A 19,068-nucleotide genomic window follows, 5' to 3' on the forward strand; every position below is an offset into this window, starting at 1 on the left:
AGGGGGGAAGGTCACTTAAGTGAGTGGTTTCCACGTATTTCTTCAGGGAGCTTCTTAGAAAATTTCCCTCATGTTTTCTGAAACTTTCATAATAAACTTCTGGATGTAAAAGTTTAGCTTATTAAAGAAAGCCAATTATTTTTCAAAGTTTACCTCACACCTTTAACTCATACCTGAACAATGAACACCTGTTGCGTTTCTGTCCCTGCTATGGTTTACTCACAAGATATCACAACGAAATGAACATGAAGCCGTTTTCAGAACCGTATCATATTTTCAATTATATATTAAACAGTTAATGCCTTAATACCTTTTTTTTAAAAAAATTCCACTTTAATACGTAGCCTGCCAGAAATCACCCTTCCTACTTCCAAACTGTTGGAACAAGCAGCGCGAGCTGTGCCAGAGGCAGCCACCCAGTTTGTTTCGGAGCCAGGGTCTACCAGTTGTTTGTTTCGGCGCCTCTAATTAGCTGCCTTATCTTTCGCGAAGGATTCTACTGGTGCTAAGTTTTAATCGTCCAAATTAATTGAAATACTGTAGCAATGTGAGATTAACATTTTCAAAATTAACAATGCATAAAATAAAAAAAAAATTAGCCATGAATCTGCTTCGTAGCAGCAGCCACTAATGAACTCTGCAAAACAGAGCCGATCCCACTACTAATTTTCCCTGCCCTGTGCTGTTAAGTCTTTGGAAAATACGCTTCCCTTGGTCAAAGGCAGTAGGGTTCACAGGTCTTTTAGAGGTACTTTAGGCTCAAACAGGATGAGTAAGTTTAGCGCCCACTATATATGGCATGATTCTAGGTAAGCCACTTAAACTCAAGAATCCAGGATCTGGCTTCCCTCCCATGATTGGGTCCTGTAAGGCTTTAAGTGCTAGGATACTCTACTGCCTTCTTGGCTGACATGCTCTGGTGAAGTATGAAGTAAACATCCATATAAGAAAATTCTCACAGCAAAGAATTGGGAGCAGCGCCTGGCTATGTGTGGTAGGTATCGGGGCCTTCAGTTCCATCATCTAAAGGGAGTGTTGGTTCCGGATACCTGAGTCTGAAAATGGACCCCTCCCCAACAGAGTCTCCAGATGACATTACCCTACATGCTAAATGAGGCTTTGGGAGCAAACCTGACGCAGAGAAACCCGAGTTCAACCATGCTCAGGTGACAGAGTCATAGAAACTATAAGCTGTTATTTAGGACAACCTGTTACACACCTGTATGGAGCCAGGGCAGGTGTATAGATGCATTAGTGACAGTCATCACTTCCAAAGCATTAGGTACTGACACCACGGGAAAGTGCTTCATCTAGCAATCAATTTGACCTTCACTGAGACACACACACACAAAAAAAAAAAAAACAGTTGCTACTTATCTCTATTTTAGAGGTGATAAATATATGTAAACTCTCCCAAGATTATGAATCCTTGCTGACCTTTGCCAATGCAGAGCCCTCAGTATAAACCACAGGCTCTGAAAATTCTGACATAAGTTCAAATGGAAGGAATAATGGAATGGAAAGGGTTAAGTTCAGATGAGGGAGGGTAGGTCAAGGTAAAGGAGAGTAAGTTAAATAACACGAAAGGTCTTTGGGAAAAGTCATGTGGCAATCTACGGTAGACTCTCTCTCACACACACAGACACAGAGAGAGAGAGACAGACAGACACACACACACACACTGATTCATAGAGACTAAATTATGCTCTGTCCTTGCTTTTCCTTATTATTTGCTTTCTGTCGCAGCTGCATGCTATGGCCTAAATGTAATACTAATAAATAATAAATGTAGCCCATGGTTTTCCTTCCTGACCCTTCCAGCACTTAGGCACCTTTTTCCCATTCGTTCCCATGGAATATGATATTTTTGGATTCTGTTTGCTGTTTTCTAATCAAATGGACCAAACTGTACTAACACTGAGTAGGCAAGAGTGGAACAAAGAACTATTGCCTTCTAAAAGTCCAGTATCTGTGTTCATAGGAGAATTCAAACTTAACATTTCACAAGCAAGGACACAGATAGAAAAGCAACCATGAAACCATAAGACAAGAAAACTGCTTCTCTCTTGGCTTTGTTGCCAACTAAAGCGACCATTTGGGATCAGAGTTTATTGGTCTTCTCTGCCTCCTATTTCAGGTTATGCACCTCCTTATTTACTTCAGAAGAACCTACAAGAAGCTACGGACTGTCAACTGTCCCATTCATAAATCTATACCATAGACTTGGGCAGCTCTTCATAGGATGAACAGTACTACTATCAAGTATGTCATGTTTTAGTTCTCTTTCTTCCAGCAAATATAAATAAAAAAATAAAATACATGCTGATAAAAGCAAGGAATTGTCCCTATAATATTAATTTTAGCCACACAGATAAAAAAATGTATTGGGCCCCCAAAGGAAAAAATGATCTATAAAAACAAATGTTGAGAACCTAATGTAAACTTTTCTTTTCGTTCAAATTTAAAAAAAAATCAATTTGATGATATTGAAAAATAACTACTAATATGCTATTTTGACCGAAATTTTACAAACTGTACTCCCATGATCCAGTTAATGGGATAAACCTATTTGTAAATAGAACTGTGATAATAATATAGCCATAAACTAATTTGTCAATGGCTTCTCTCCTAGGATCAGTTAGATATTACACCAAATACTGTTATTGAAGAGTAATAAGTTTTGATCCAATTGGTTTCTTTCATCTAACAGTTGGGACCACAGCTCTGAAATGAGATTATCTGGCTCTCAGAAGTGGTTGGCCTATAACAAATTTCTGAAATTTCTATTTTTATCTAGTATTGCACGGCACATAGTTTGTCTTCTTATATGGAGCAGAAGTTAACTATCATGGCCACAGATACAGAGATGGGTCATAGCTCATCTTCAAGGTAGAGAACATTTTAGCAATGATAAATGTTCAAAGTAGCTCACTATGATTATGACTTCCTTTTTGGGATGCTTCTCTAAACATTTAATACCCATATACTTTATCTTCTAAAGATAATATTATCAGGAAGGTTATGTTACAAGTTTGTAGGTGACCCTTAAGCAGATTCTGTAGATTATAGCACAAATATTTTGTTATCTCTATAATCACATTACTGCTACTCTTTGCCATCTAAAAGGACCCCCCCCCATGTATACCTATGAATATTCACTTCCCCTTTGTTCCTATTCTAAAGCTACCCGTGCTGCATGAAAGACCGGCTTGGCAAGGCTTGTACAGACCTGCCAGAAAGCAGTCATGGTCCTTTGTGAACTCAGAATGAGCTTTAAAAAGGAGAAATAAATCCTCAAACTGAAAGAGATGTGAGCCAGGTGCTGTGATGTTCATTTCAGAAATCTGTTATCCTGGCAAGGAGAATTAGAAAGGTAGTCCCGAAAAATAACTGCAAGGGGATCAACTGCCTCAGTGCAAAACTAGTCTTATTGTTCAGAGTTTAATAGAAGCTTGGAGGAAAATCAGCTGTTTTAGAAACCAGAGCACACTCTCCAGCTTCCTTCACAGCTTGGATTTCTCATTCCTCTGCAATGAATCTTAATCACCGGGTTCTCCTTGCCCCATTTTGTCTGTTCAAGTTTATTTGCTCTCAATGTAAAATATAGATCTGCACCTTCACAATTAGGCTCCCAACATTTAGGATAGGATTTACAGATTTGATGGAAAATGATTTTAGGGCTGACAGAAAAGACAGAAGCAGGAATGACTGATTAATACGGAAATATGACAATCTATGGAATTTGTCTCTTGTTGTTTGCAGACAAAGGCTCACTGACAAAAACCGCCAAGAAGGTACATGTTTCCGTCACTTAAAAGAAAGGGGTCATTTTTAAAATAAGCTTTTAGAGCCGTGATTTTAAAAATAATGAGCTGTTGGGTTTTTTCTTTTCCTTTTTTTTTTTTCTCATCACTGTTTTCTACTCCGAAACTAAAATATAAGATTTCTCTATTGGATAAGTTGCTCTGTGTAAAATTAAATGTAAAGGAAGTCAGCAATTCTATTTAGATTTGGAATGCAATCCTTTGAAATTAAAGCCCCACAAAGAACCATATTAAATTCCAATTTAATACCATAAGCCAACATAACAAAATGTTTATTTACATAAATGCAAAGCAACTACACATAAATCAGTTTAACAGTAATCTGAGCCCACAGTTTCTTATCTTTTCTAATTCATTTAGCTTATTTGCACGTACTATGTAATTAAAAATATTTTCTTATGTTTGTAAGACTATTTGCTAAGATACTATGTTATACCATCGTCCAAAGGTTCTGTATGTAGAATAGTTAAATGCTAAATTTCCTTACAACTAATGTATATACATAGGCATTTAAGCAACTGAAACCTGGTGTTTTTATCTATTCCTTTGCTACCTAGAATATAAATATTATCGAGAAGGACAATGTTGTTTTTATAATCACAACTTGCCTATGTTTAATGCCACATAAGGCATGAGGTTGATGATGACAGATTACTTGGATCCCGTCTTCACATAAGGACAAGGGGAGCAAGAATATCAGTCCCACTCATCTGGAGGAGAGAACCTGACCATTGCCTAAGATGCATCTGCTAAGAAATGGTTAAGACAACTCCTAAGGGTCTAAGACTGCAGCTTTTCCAAGACATGGGTATCACGTCTATAATCGAGAAGGCAACAATGAACACACAAGCCTTTACTCTCAGAAAGGATTTATCCACTTAGCCATTATCTGATCATTTATTAGGCACGGTTATAACAGTACACATAAGCAGATTAAGCTCAGAAGAGAGGAAGCATTTCCCATCCTCTCCATCTAATCTTTAGTCAGCACAACAAAGAATAAAAATCTGAATTTTTTAAAGTTGATGATGGTGGACTTACATCATACAGGAGGTTATGAGTTCCATGAATATAATATGATTTTACAAAAGTCTAAAAATATGAACTCGATGAGAAAACCCAGATATACTTCATGCAAACAGAAATCAATCTTGAGTCTGCAATACTTAGATAGAAGGAAATTTTTAAATCTAAGTATTAAAATTTAATTGGCAACTTTGACCTTGAGTGCCACTTGAGGTGAAAAATATTACAGCAGTGCTTGGATTAACTTGAGACTTATGATCTCATGTTCTTGAAAAAGGCCCAGCACCTCCGTGTTCCTGAAATAATTGATCTGTCTGTTACAAGTGTTGTTGTCCCTGATACCAACATCTGTCTCAGGAAGAGAGGTACAAACTGATGAGAACACCTTGCTATATATAAATGATTCAAATGAGCTACCAGGATTTGCATCTGACATAATATTATATTTATAAAAGCAATTAGGGTTAAAAAATGATTTAAAAGATTCTTAGCCCGGTACAGAACAAGGAAACACAGTAAAACCATCAGGAACATGGTATCTGAACATTAGGTATAGTTACTAGTAGAATGTTCTGAGTGTCCTGACAAGCCGCAGCACAAGCCTATAGCTCTCATGGTTTGGGGGTTGTGCTAGAAACCCACAAAAGAAAAAAAACCCCACAACCCATTTTTCAACTAGAGTTTTCACTCCCTTTATTAAAATCAAAACTTCTAACAATTATATCCAAAACAAATCCTCTCAACCATCCCTCTTTGTTGTATCTTTTAGTAAAGATAATCAAAAGACTATAAAAGTTGTTTAACAAACAGGAAATAAAGGGAAGTATAAAATTATGACAATTAAGCAGCTTTTGCTTGCTTTTTTTTTTTTCAAAATGGGGTCTCATTATGTAGCTCTGGATGTCCCAGTATTCATTCTCAATACAAATTCAATATACAATTTCACCTGTTTTCAAAGATTTAACTTGCAACTATTGATTCTCCACTTGGCAAAGTGTCCAATATTAAATATCTTGCTGTAGAACAAATTAATCAGCATACTTATTGCTACCAATGAGTATGTACAGTTTATGAAGCACATCCATCCAAAAGTACTGTGTAGCCAGGCTGTGGTGGTACATGCCTTTAATCCCAGCACTCGGGAGGTAGAGGCAGATGGATCTCTGTGAGTTCAAGGCCAGCCTGGTCTAGACCATGACATGGTATGTACTATGGCCACAGGTAAAATTCAAACAGTAAGAGACAGGATACAGGTGACACGATTTTGAGAAAGGGGAAGTGGGAAGGGGGGGTTCCAAACGGGAAAGTGAGAGGGAGTTCCGTACAGAAGGAGAAGGAGGGAAAAGGGACAAATGCCACCAAGGTTCCTTGATAAAGCCTTAATGATTTGTATACTTCATACATACCTAAAATCGTATACAGCACGAATAAGTGTACACATAGACACACACACATATGCACACACATGCACACATCTTAAAGGAAGCTATGACACTAGGATTAACAATCTTCCCCCACAAGAACCACAGATTAACAAAAACCCAGTACCAGGCATAAAAAATCTCCTTTAGAATTAATGGTTAGTCAGGGTACTCCACATGACTCCCAAAACAATGGCTTGGTTGCCTCTCAGAACTTGAAGGTAAACCCCTATTGCTGAAAACAGGGCACACTAAGAACACAGGACTCAGACTGTTTAAGCTGGATGTAACTTGAAAGCCTCCTTCCTGTGGCCTAGCTTCCATGCTACCAGAAAATACTGGGAAGACGCCAAAGGAGAGAAGCAATTAACAGTCCCACCCAGCTGTCATATCCATGAAACCACAACAACCTATGAAACCACAACAGGAACCAGCAAGGCAAGATCTCCATGAAGATGAAATGCGTGGCACTCAGAAGGTAGTGGTAGCCAACTGCTGTCTAGTTGGAATACAGCCCACTAACAGGAGGAACACCATGCCTAGTACTAGAAACTTAGCTAACTTCCTGAGGCTAGCGAGGGCATGGATCTTAGACTAGAATCTACTAGAGCTCCTTTGCTAGACCAGAATAATTCTTAACTGCATTCTAAATCTTATCCTTACACCCACAGTTAAGTGTAGCTAACAGCTTTTGTCCAAGAAGCTGCTTTTTGCAGCAGACCATCACATAAAACCACAACTGGACACAATGCAGACATCAATGGATCACGGGAACCCCGTCCCAATGGATATATCTATGTCACAGCTCTTGCCTCTACAGCTCAGCAACCAGCTTAAAAGATAGGGCACAAAGATCATAAGCCATTACAGTGGGATGTTTATTGGGAATCAGTTTCTCATAGAAATAGCTGCATAATCAAGATCTGAACAGTGGAGATATCAATAGAAATACTAAGTAGGAAGGGGGGAGAACTTATGGGATCACCTCCTTGATAAGGAACTATAGGTAACGTATGACTGCTGAGAGAGGGGGAGTTAGCCTGTCCCAGGGATGAGCCCCCAAATTGGTTGTCCAACAGAAAGTGATCAGCCCTGAAACCATATGCACACAAAGAACAAAAACTAACTCTGGTTTAACAATAATAATTGTAAAAGTAGTGTAACAATAATAATTGGGAAGAAGAGGCTATCATTTGGGGGGTTATGGAAGGAGTTGAAGTGGGAAGACTTGGGAGAGGTTGGAGGGAGGAATGGGATGAGAGGGAAATGATATATTGTGTCCAAAATGTTTAAAAAATAGATAAAAATAAAAATCAAGAGAGTCAACACCTAAGAAAAAATACATAGTCATCCCTCAGTTTGTGTAATGAACATTAATTAGGTCTTCTGTCCTCATAACTATGTATTGAAGACCTTTCCAATACAAAAGGCCTATGTGTGATTTAGTTTTGCACATGGCTCTGAAATCTGATCCTGGTGAAGTAGGGACATTTGGGACCCACAAATAGTTTGTTTTTCTACAATACACTTTTTTATGGGATTCTTGAAAGCAATCAGCATATTAGAACTTGGAGAAGTTAATTGGATTAGTTAGAAATGGGGATAGGGTGGTCAAAGAAATCCTCACAGCAAAATAAAAAACAAATGGCAACCAATCCTCCTAGGAAGCTCTGTGTTCATTCTGCCTCAGTTGCATGGATATCTCTTTAAATGTCTTGGAGAAACATCTCCCAAGAATTGTGAAAATCTGTCGGATGACAGTTACACCCGTTGATGACAAGGCAGTTGTCAAACCCGGGCTCATTCTGAGCAAATGATGCCTGCAGGTCAGCAGAATGAGGCAGAGATACAAAGGCAATCAAGACTAAGAGGACCTCAGACCTAAATCCAGGAGTGGCTAAGGGAGGAAGTGTAAAACCTCACTGCAACTCCAAACACAAGATCATCACCTATCCGCTTCTTCACGGAAATGTGAAGGATGAGAAATATACTCACACGCGCATATCATAGCTACAGGAGAATATTCTAAAATCTACAGACGTACTTCTTGCATATTTGTAAATTTATTCTTCATAAAGTGCTGTAGGATAGAGCGGTATGAATTTATTTTGTTACCGATCTACTTGGCTGCATTTAGAATCTGAAAACTCACTATATTTTCCTTTAAGAGATTGCAGAAAACTGGTTGTGAAGCAAATTGTGAAGAGTTAAATGTGCATCTTCCGACACTATAAATAAATGCATTTCTCTTGGAGGAAACAGACTAAATAAAAATGCACAGAGGTGAAAAAGAAATTTCAAAATAACACTTTTAAAGGCCAGATTATTTCCTGAACTAGAAATACAACTCATACAGACAAACAAACAAACCACATCGCTTATACACCCGTACAGTCCTACTAAATAAATATAACTAATGAAGACTCTTCTAAATGGCACCCCATAGACCCCTGGGAAGGATCTTGGCTCCAGAAAGTCAGAACTATTAGAAAGGAAAGCAGAACCCTGTGTTTTTAAATGACATCAACTTTGCTTTGTAGTTAAAAGAGTTAAACCCATCTCCAGATGTAAATGAGGCAATTTCTAGCCAGAGGCAACAGGGCTTCCATAATCTCTGCCATCTCATAAACCGGCAGGGCCAGCCTGGGTGTGGCTTCAGTTAAAAGATGTTAGGCTTTGGAAAAGCAGCTTTACAGCTAGATGAACAGTGCTGCTGCTGGGAACACAAAGCCAAACAGAAATCCAGATTATTTCCCAGCAAGGTAACTCTGCATTTCACAGTCCACTTGACGGGGCTGGAGTCAAATTCATATAGTTGGATGCTTTATCTGTGGATACCTTTTACACCTCCAAGGATGGGATCATGCACAGAACAAAAAGGGTCAGAGATTAAACTGTGGAAGGCATTTCTTAATGGATAAAAAAAATAATTATACTAAGATAATGATAGGGGCAAACTACAATGATAGGAAAAAATATTGTTTTCTTCAGCTGAGTCAGCGGTCTCCAGAGGACACTTGTTCACCGTCCTGACAACCATATTCCTGATTTTAAAACCATACAGGTAGAGAATAAGAAAACTTCCCCAAGTGGGGAAGTAAGTGGCAGTGGCGTGCTCTCCCTTGCCCTCTCAGACCACACTAAGTGGCCCTGAGCTGCTTGGTTTTCTTACCTGATTTAGGAGAATGGGGAGGGTGCTGGGTATGTTAGCATTATGCAGGCACCCTGAGGCTGCTCAGCAAGCAAAGAACCAGCTCACCTGCTGACTGTGGAAAGGGCTGGGGGTTAGTCACCTGGGAATGATTTGCACTTAAGGGCTTCACCTCCTGGTCACAAGGCATAGACCAAGCTGTGGGAACAAAGGCCCTCCGTGCAGCCGACTCCCCGAGAAATTCCCATATACGTTCATAATCACTTAACTGGAGTTATCCTAGGATATATGACGAGAAACACACCTGGGTCCACCTGTCTGGGAGCTCGCCGGAGTCCATTGGTCCGTTTCTGTGTGGAAACGACACAAAGACATGTTGGTACTATGGCACACGATCATTATAGCTCTGATGCTCTTGCAATCAATGTCACCTTAGATTCAACTTAAAACATGGCTAAACGTGAACAAAATGTGATTTTAATGTTTGTATTTATAATTTAATATAATTCCCCTGATAAGTTTTCAATGAGAATCTCATGACGTTGTAAGTCATTGTCACAAACGGAAACACCTTTGTTTGCCTAATTTATGTATCCTGACCAATATTTCTTAAAATCATAGGATTACAGAAACTAGGAAGACTAACACCACAGATCCCAATGAAGAAATGTGATAACACAGTCTTAAGCTGATCTGTACAAATTCTAACTCAAGTATTTCTGGGCAGTGACAGACCAGTGGCTGAAGAAGCCACATAGTCCCAAACCAAAGATCCAAAGCCCTGGCTGCATAAAATGCTTAATTAATAAATGTGTCTCAATTACAGATGAGATGTATCTTAATACTTAAAAAAATACATGCAGCTCATGAAGTACAAAATCAATTACTATAGAAAAGGTATTCCTAAGGAAAACTGCACACTATGAAAGCAAGATAAGGGATTTTAAATCTAAAAATGCGTGGTTACTATTTGATTTTACTGGCATCGAATTCTTTGCTATAATTAGTACAGTAATTTCACTAATGAAGGATTGATTATTTTTATACTTTTTATTACAAACAAATGTGAATCTGCATGGAGGACCACTGCACGCAGGACCACTCTATGGAAGACCACTGCGTGGAGGACCACTGTATGGAAAACCACTTCACACAGGACCACCGTATGGAGATTTTCATGAGAAATTTTCTTTTTATATGTATTGGAATTTGTCATTGTGTGTACAGGGCCATGGTTTCAGTCGGAGGATCCCCCACTTTGAGCAGCACACATAAGTTGTGGATTTTCTCAGGGGAGCTTCTCACATTGATTTCATTCATAAGTCAAATCACTGAAATGTTGAAATGGGGTCTTTTCACCTTCTCCAGGGGCTCAAAGCCACATCCTGAAGATTCTAGCGTTCTTAGTTAAAGCAAATATAACAAATTTTAAACACGTAATGTTTGTTTTCACACCAACTACTTTCCAAATGTATTTGTAAAAGACTAATAGGACCATTAAACTCTGCGTGGGGTCTTTGTTGAGCAAGCAGGGTATCTATTCTAGGGAAACCATTAGACGGGATCACTGTGAGAGAAACTGTTGCCCTGGGCTACTTGGTGGCCATGTCATAAAAGGGAAGGCACACGGGTTACAGATCCACTTCTGAAAATACGGGGAAACTGATGTCAAAGGCAAACTCTTCTTTACCTAAATTTTTATTGAAATTTTTTGAGCTTTCTATTGAAAGGGCACCAAGGAACACAACTTAAGATATATTCAACAAAACAATATCCAATGACGTCTACTGTGCCAGCGTTTGCCTCCTCCCAACACCATCGCCTTCTGAACTGACAACAGGAATCGTCTTTGCCTATTTTGCCTTCAGTTTAAGATTAAAGTAGGTGATACAATGTGGGTAATAATAATACAGAAAAGGAGATTAACTTCAAAGTCAAAACATTTCTGCTTGTGTTTTCCCATCTTTCAGGAAAAACTATACTAACGCTTACTTGGTTAAGGTGGTGGTGAGGGTTCATTCGTTTAAAGTGTTTCAAATCATCAAGTGATTTCAATTACTAATGTTATTAACTTTGTGGAGTCATGGAAGTTTCAATTCACACAAAGGATATGCTCTGGGAAACTATAGTTTCTACGCCGTGCTGTGGTTTTGAACCCAGATCTCACTAAACTGCTGAAGCTGATCTTGAACCAAGCATGCACGAGACCCTCTTGCCTCATCCTCCCCAGGAGCTGCGACGGCACGCATACATGACGGCACCCCACTTGCCCTACCGACTGTTTGATGTTCTTCCTCCAGGAAAGTCATTTAAGTTAGTCACCCTCAAAACAGAAACTTTTCTGTAGGAAAAGCAGGCAGTAAAGTAAACTATCTATTAAAGAAATTCTGCACGCAGAAGGAAACCCCAGCTGTTAAAACAAAGCACATCTGGAAAATCTGTGATTAACTCAGACAGCACCTTTGAAGCATCTTCTACCACGAAAATCCAAAGATCTTTAGAAATCTTTCTGAAATATAGAGTTCCATGTCTCTGACTCTAACGCAATTCTCTCTCACACCTATTTTCTCAGCCAGACAGGGCTGGACAGACCGGGTCTGCAGGTAGAAGATGGGAAAGAAAGGGCATATATGGTTGCCTTGCCTGGAAGCTCTTAAGTCAGAGGTCCAGGAGACGTGAGAGTGATGTCTCTGGAGTCAGAATCTCCTTTGATCTACCCAGAGGGGTTGGAGAGGCAAACCTCATTTTATAGGCACTTGGTAATTATTTCTTGCTTCACTGTCTTGTCTTTTTATTTTTTAAAATGCTTTTATTATCTAAAACTCTCCTGGTCTTCTTGCCTATGTGGGGGAAAATGATTCCTTCTGTGGATTTTTACCAACAACACTAGGGAACATTTCCTTTCCTGTATGGAAGTTAGCTTTGGTTCATCCACAGTGGGGGATCGATGCAAAGTGTAAAAAAAAAAAGCACAGACATATAAAAATAAACCTGCTGTGTGTAGTCAGAAGGACCCGTGAAGACCTAGGCTGCTAGTGAGGTGACCACATCTGGACAGCTGTGCAAGCCTCTGGTCCTGTGGCTGTGGAAAGACTGGCCTGCCTTGACAATGAAGTCAACTTTTAAAATAAAAACCCAAGGTACTAAAGGGTAAGCAGAAGAGAATGCTAAGCCAGTATAGGAGAGGCAGGGGGTTTAGAGGAAAAGAAACAAAATAAAAAACCACATTCTTAATATTCTTTGTTACACTTTTCCTAAAAGGGAGCAGTTTCCAAGCGAATTGGCTAGCCTCAGAGCAGAGTATCATCTTCTCTCCAGACAAAGGGGAGGTTATTAGTGAAGTTATACATTAAATGAAAATTGCACTATTACATTCAAAAGTTAAGAAAATCACTACAACACGGGGATTAATTCCTTTTTATTAATAGGCTCACATGTAATTTTAAGGGTATAAATGTGTCTGAGAGAATTATTTAATATCATGTGAGAATGATTAACCACGTCTTATTAGCACATTCTCCTTCTGCAAATACACCCACTTCACGTTACTTCCTTGAAACCAAATGAAATCATTTTCTTAGGGAAAAAAAGAATACACATGTCTAATAGGATAAATGTGAAGTAACCTTGAATTGAAACTTGAGATGCCACACGCTATGTTTCTCAATAATCTAAGACCAGCATGCTGAGAAAGACCATGCGTTACAAGAAGGATCCTGGCAGCCGGGCGGTGGTGGTGCACGCCTTTAATCCCAGCACTTGGGAGGCAGAGGCAGGCGGATCTCTGTGAGTTCGAGGCCAGCCTGGTCTACAAAGGGAGTTCCAGGACAGGCTCCAAAGCTACAGAGAAACCCTGTCTCGAAAAACCAAAAAAAAAAAAAAAAAAAAAAATTCTTTCCCTGTCTCGGAAAGAGTAACAGAAATTTCAGGGTAACTGGCGCTAGCCTGCAATAAGTCATGATGTTCCATTATTTTCAGAAAACATTGGTGCCGTATTATAGATGTTCCTTGGTCTAAACTCTAGGTCCTAACATCCACCTACCTAGCACAGTAAGCAGCTGCATCTACCACGAGGTTCCTCCAACCACACCCTTGTCACCCTGCATGCAGAAGTACACAAAAGACAAGAGAAGGGACCTCTGAGGGCATTTCCCAGCGCTTGCCATATTTTCACCAACTGTATAAAAACTATCTGGTAAAAGCATACGAATAATGCAGCTGCCTTATTGTCCAGAGGTGATTTTTATTTTACTATGGTTTCTCGTGCTGATACTGGAGACCCAGGATGTCAATGTGCTAATCAGTTTAATAAATAGACTGCGATCCTTTCATTCTGAAAATCCCAGGTAACCTTGGTTTTTACTCATCTCACACCCATTTTATATTTAATTTCCTCTGCTAATTTTTAACTTTAATTTTTGCTATGGTACTTTTGCAGAGTCAGGTAAATTTCTGTTACTTTTGATGGACAGCCAAAATAATGGTGGTGCAGAACCTGTCCTATGTTGCGTTCTCTTCCATTTCTGACGTGACTTTATAATGAGAGCTACCCTCGAGAGCCGCCATTGGGAGGTAGGCTGTGCTAAACCAAAGGGAAATGTCATCAGAGCTTGATTTGATGAGTGGGGCACAACAGTGACCAGGTTTGTGCTGAAGAGGAAGCTACCAGGAACCTGAACCCATACACTCGGAACTATGGCAGAATTCTCGCAGGTTACTGCAGGGCAGTAAAACAACAGTTCACGGAGGGCGCTGGGTCCTGCCATCGTTCTGATTAGCCCCGACTTCATTCACTATTTCCGTAAAATATCCACCTTTCCCCTCCACCAAAGGCTTCCAGACAACAGCTGTGAAAATTCCTGATCCCGTTCATGTTTTGACAAGCACCTGGCAGCTCCCTCCATTTCTGTTCCACTCAGTCAGAAAAGGCACATTTAACACCGTAAGAGCCCAAGCCTGTTTAAGTTAGCAGACCCCAGGAAACACAACGCGTACAGAAAAAGTTGAAACGGCAGTCTTACCTCTGGTGGTTTGAATGGCCCTTGTTCTGAAACAAATGTAAAAATGGGCATGGTCAGTGGAGTCGTTTGGTTTGGTTAGCAGCCTCAGCTTGTCCTCTGCAGAGTGGCCGAACACTACCGCTTTGTTTTCTTAACTGCTACCTGGAATATATTTCCAGGGTCCCGCGGGCAGGGCTGGTAATTGTTTTGCAACCTGGGTTCTCTTACCTTATTGGCCTGTCAGGACCGTGACTCATCCTCCTTAATGACTCGCGGGTTATGCTTAACTCTGTGGATTGTTTATTGAGCAGTGTCAATCTAGCCTCGTAAAACTCCTTTAAAACAAGGACTGCACTACATTTATAAGCACGGTCCTGAGTGGCAAGCCTTTCTTTCTAGACACATCTGATTTGAAGATCTAAACAAACTGTTAAACGGTATTGTGTAGACTAGCTCCTGCAACTGCAAACTTTGCCCAGCAAGCATTCCACAAGAGAAAATTCCCATTAACGGCTAATAATACTCACTTATTTTAGATACATTACACTTTGGTTTACAGACAGAAACCTGTTTTTTAAAAAAACACCTCAGTCAGGATTTAGCTCCAAAACTCTTTCATTTTTACTTCACATATTTATAAACAGGCACAACATCTTTTTTTTTTTAAAAACTATAGTTTGGTTTCTAAAACTGATTCACACTCGCCGAGTCTGGAGACATTCAGGTGAGTAACCTGGGTGAGGGCCCAAAGGACGTCAGAGTAAGAGCGTGCACTGACATTCTGCATATGGAAAACTGATAGGGGTCTTTCTACTCCATCTCCCCCCCCCCACCCCCGGCGCATCCAGCAGCATCTGACGGCGTTATAACATCTCCAGACAGAGTCAAAACCTCTCACCACTGGAAGCCCAGGCCTGCACTTTTCCCACCTGAAATAAGTTCTAAGAAAGGAACTGAGGGAAAAAAAAGAATAAAAGATGCAACCAAAAAAGACAGAAGGAGAGCAAAGGCAGTCGAGATGGGGGCTCTGTAGGATTTTTCCTTAAAAGGCTGGGAGAAGCCACGGGGCCAGAGTTCACAGGGAAAGCTCCTATCAGGACACCTGCCTTCTGCAGCGGGCTGCTTACACAAGAACACAGCCTGGGGCAAGGAATAGGAGGAGGTCCCTTTGTGGGCTTTCACCTCTCTATCTCTCCCCCCCCCCCGTTTTTTTTTTTTTTCTATGTTAAAGGACAACTCCACATTAATGGCAATGGAAGCCCCAAGAGCAGAAAGTCCCCTTCCTTCTGGAAAAAAGCTAAGTCCGTTGCCTTTGTCAGTTTCAAAGTCCATCACCCCAGCTTCACAGATAACTGACTGGCTCCATTGAAGGTATCTTTGCTTGGTCTAAAATCAGCCTTTACAAAGGAGTATTCCAGGACAGAAAGGCTAGCTCACTTCGCTTCCTCCCCTACAGAAACATTCTTCAGGAGAAAGACTATCTAAGACCTAAGAGAGGCAGCTAGGAAGGGAGGATGTGAAAGTTATCTTTTAGCCAGACTCAGAATATATTTTAATTGAACTCGGGTTTTCTGGTGTTTGGTTTCGCTTGGTTTAGTTTGACCCTCAAAGCCCCATACCGTGTGTGTGTGTGTGTGTGTGTGTGTGTGTGTCTGTGTGTGTTGGCCATGGTGGTGGTGGTGTATCCATGTGGATAAACTTACCTGTATGTGGTAAGAAACAGAGTTTGAGACCTGATGTCATTGTTTCCCCCACTTTATTCTCTGATCCAGGTCTCTCACTGAACCTAGAAACTGACCTTGCAGATCGGCAGGCTGACTAGCTAGCAAACTCCCAGGTCCACTTGCCTCCATCTCTCTGTGCTGGGGTTCTGTGGTGCACCCCCACACTTGGCTTTTATGTGGGTTCACGGCTATTCTACGCTCAGATGTTCATACTTGCCCACCAAGCCTTTCCCCATGGGACATTCTCCGCAGCCCCAAAGCTTGTGTCCTTCGAGTCCCATTTCACTTGTGTGGAAAAAAAAAGCCTATTCACTCTAGTTATTTGTGGCTACTGTGAAGGGTAATGCTTCTCTGAAAAGGTCTTGGAGAGAGCAGGGATACAAGGAACATACTTAAACATGATAAAGGCAATATACAGCAAGCTGACAGTCAGCATCAAACTAAATGGAGAGAAACTCCCAGTGATCCCACTGAAATCAAGAACACTCTCTCCATATCTATTCACTATAGCACTTGAGGTTCTAGCTGGAGCAATAAGACAACTAAAGGAGATCAAGGGGAAACAAATCAGAAAAGAAGTCAAATTCTCACCATTTGCTAATGATATGATAGTTTCCATAAATGGCCCCAAAAATTCTACAAAGGAACTTCTACAACTCATAAACACCTTCAGTAATGTAGCAGAATACAAGATTAACTCGAAAAAAAAATCAGTAGTCCTCCTTTACACAGATAATAAACGGGCTGAGAAAGAGATCAGAGAAATATCACCCTTCACAATAGCCACAAATAGCATAAAATTTCTTGGAGTAACTCTAACCAAACAAGTGGAAGACCTATATGACAAGACCTTTAAGTTTTTGGAGAAAGAAACTGAAGAAGATACCAGAAAATGGGAAGATTTCTAATGGTCTTGGGTAGGGAGAATTAATATAATAAAAATGAAATGCTACCAAAAGCAGTCTACAAATTCAATGTGATGACCAGCAACGTCCCAGCAAAATTCTTCACAGACCTTGAGAGAACAATGGTCAACTTCATATGGAAAAACAAAAAACGTAGGATAACCAAAACAATCCCTGACTTCAAACTCTACTACAGAGCTAAAGTACTGAAAATAGCCTGGTATTGGCATAAAAAGAGGCAGGAGGAACAATGGAATCAATTCAAAGACTCAGATATCAACCCGCACCCCTACGAATACCTGATTTTTGACAAAAGAAACAAAAAAAAAATGGATGGATCTAGAGACCCTCATATTGAGTGAGGTAATCCAGAGCCAGAGAGATAAATATAATACGTACCCACTCACAAGTGGTTTTTAGACATAAAGCAAAGAAAAACACAATCCCAGAGAACCTAAACAACAAAGAGGATCTAATCTACATGGGAAGTAGAAAAAGATGAGATCTCCTGAGTAAATTGGGAGCATGGGGATCATGGGAGAAGGTAGAAGGGGAGGGGGAGAAAGGGAGGAGAGAGGAGAAAAATATATAGCTCAATAAAAACAATTAAAAAGAAAAGAAAAAAATCTGAGTTCTTATGTGATCATGTCATATAGTAATCTTCTGTTTTGTATTTTCATATACTTATGAAACTCATTATGCTTATATATGTTATATATGTATATATAGTATTTTCTGCTCAGAATATCTTAGCCAGAATCCTTATACTTTTGAATTTTGGACAGTTGCGATAACATTCAACTTGACTGACTCCTTTATAGACATAAACTTAATTCACACAAACATTACTTCAACAGCTCATTAACTGGCAATGCAATGGTAGCTTGACAGGCAAAGCCAACTATTGTACTAATTCAGATACATCTCAAAGTAGAGGTTTATTCTGGCTGGAAAATGGATCAACTACCAAGAAGGGCCAATCTCGTTTTGATGGGAAAGTCGATCTGGTTTTGAAGCCTTTAGTCCCATCCTTTACTTTCTCTTGGTATGAATCTGAATCTACTGTGTGCGGCAGGAGGTTGTGTTGCTAGGAAATTCTGTGTGTGGGCGGAACAGCTACTACATCTTAGATAATAAGAGCTGGTTATCATCTAGTATTGGGCTGAATTCTGACCCAGAAGAATGGTTGAGAGATGAAGAGCAAAATCTCTTTTTCTTTCCATCTCTTTTTTTTCATGGGAACTTTCTTTAGGATAGTTATTCAATTCTTCAAGTTTCTAAAAGTTTTTAATCCTCAACTTGTCCTTACCCTGCAGCCTACTTCTTAGGCTCCTATTGATCAAACTATAAAATGCTCTTACCCTTTCAGGAACCTTTCTAGACGGTGACTTACAGGCCCTCAAGGGGTTTAAGCCTTGCATTCTTTCATCGTGTCTCAACTGGCTTAATGTAATTCTAAGTGATGTAACTAAGGTGCTTGGAGCCTTTGCCGAATTCCATCTCCAACACCAGCAGAGCTCAGTGGGCATATTTGGGTATGATAAATGATTTTCAATGAAGTTTTAGGTTCCCATTCTATAATGTGCTTATTTAAATACCAAATTCAGTCCTGTTATGTTTGTTTTTCCGATGGAAGTGGCTCTCAATTCACATCTTACTACACAAATTGCTTTTTCTTTTATCTGAAGTTCTATTTAACACTTAAACAAACCAACGTGCAGTAAGACTGGTTGTCAAAAGAGGGGCCACATGAAAGCAACTACTGATGTCCGAATGGAAGGTACCTAGCCTTCATGGCTTACAGACTATTGCCAGGATTGGTCAATGTTAGGAAGATAGTATGTGAATGCTATGCTCACTGCTCTGATCTCCAATGGGGTTTTGGAAAAGAACAGAAAGTCACAAGCCATAAATAATACATGGGGGGGGGGGAGTTTTGATTTCAACTTGAATCTAATCACACAACAGTTTCCAATTCTTACTTTTAACAATTACTAAGATATCACTAAGTTGACCC

The 19,068-nt window shown here is 39.9% G+C and overlaps 1 protein-coding gene across 2 annotated transcripts in view; it reads right to left on the bottom strand.

Moving 5' to 3' along the window:
• Nucleotides 1–19,068, bottom strand: part of Vav3 (vav guanine nucleotide exchange factor 3) — a 314,833-nt gene that overhangs the window by 89,272 nt on the left and 206,493 nt on the right. For both annotated transcript variants that reach the window (XM_041655077.1, XM_041655076.1), the window contains exons 18-19: nt 14,444–14,469; nt 9,727–9,772 (exon numbers count right to left, since the gene is read on the bottom strand). In XM_041655077.1, coding sequence (XP_041511011.1) covers nt 9,727–9,772; nt 14,444–14,469 — 72 coding nt within the window. The remainder of the gene's footprint in view (nt 1–9,726; nt 9,773–14,443; nt 14,470–19,068) is intronic.

Source organism: Microtus oregoni, unplaced genomic scaffold (assembly GCF_018167655.1).
Source record: "Microtus oregoni isolate MIOR12 unplaced genomic scaffold, Mior012 000000F_ref0000247, whole genome shotgun sequence".
Lineage (NCBI taxonomy): Eukaryota > Metazoa > Chordata > Mammalia > Rodentia > Cricetidae > Microtus > Microtus oregoni.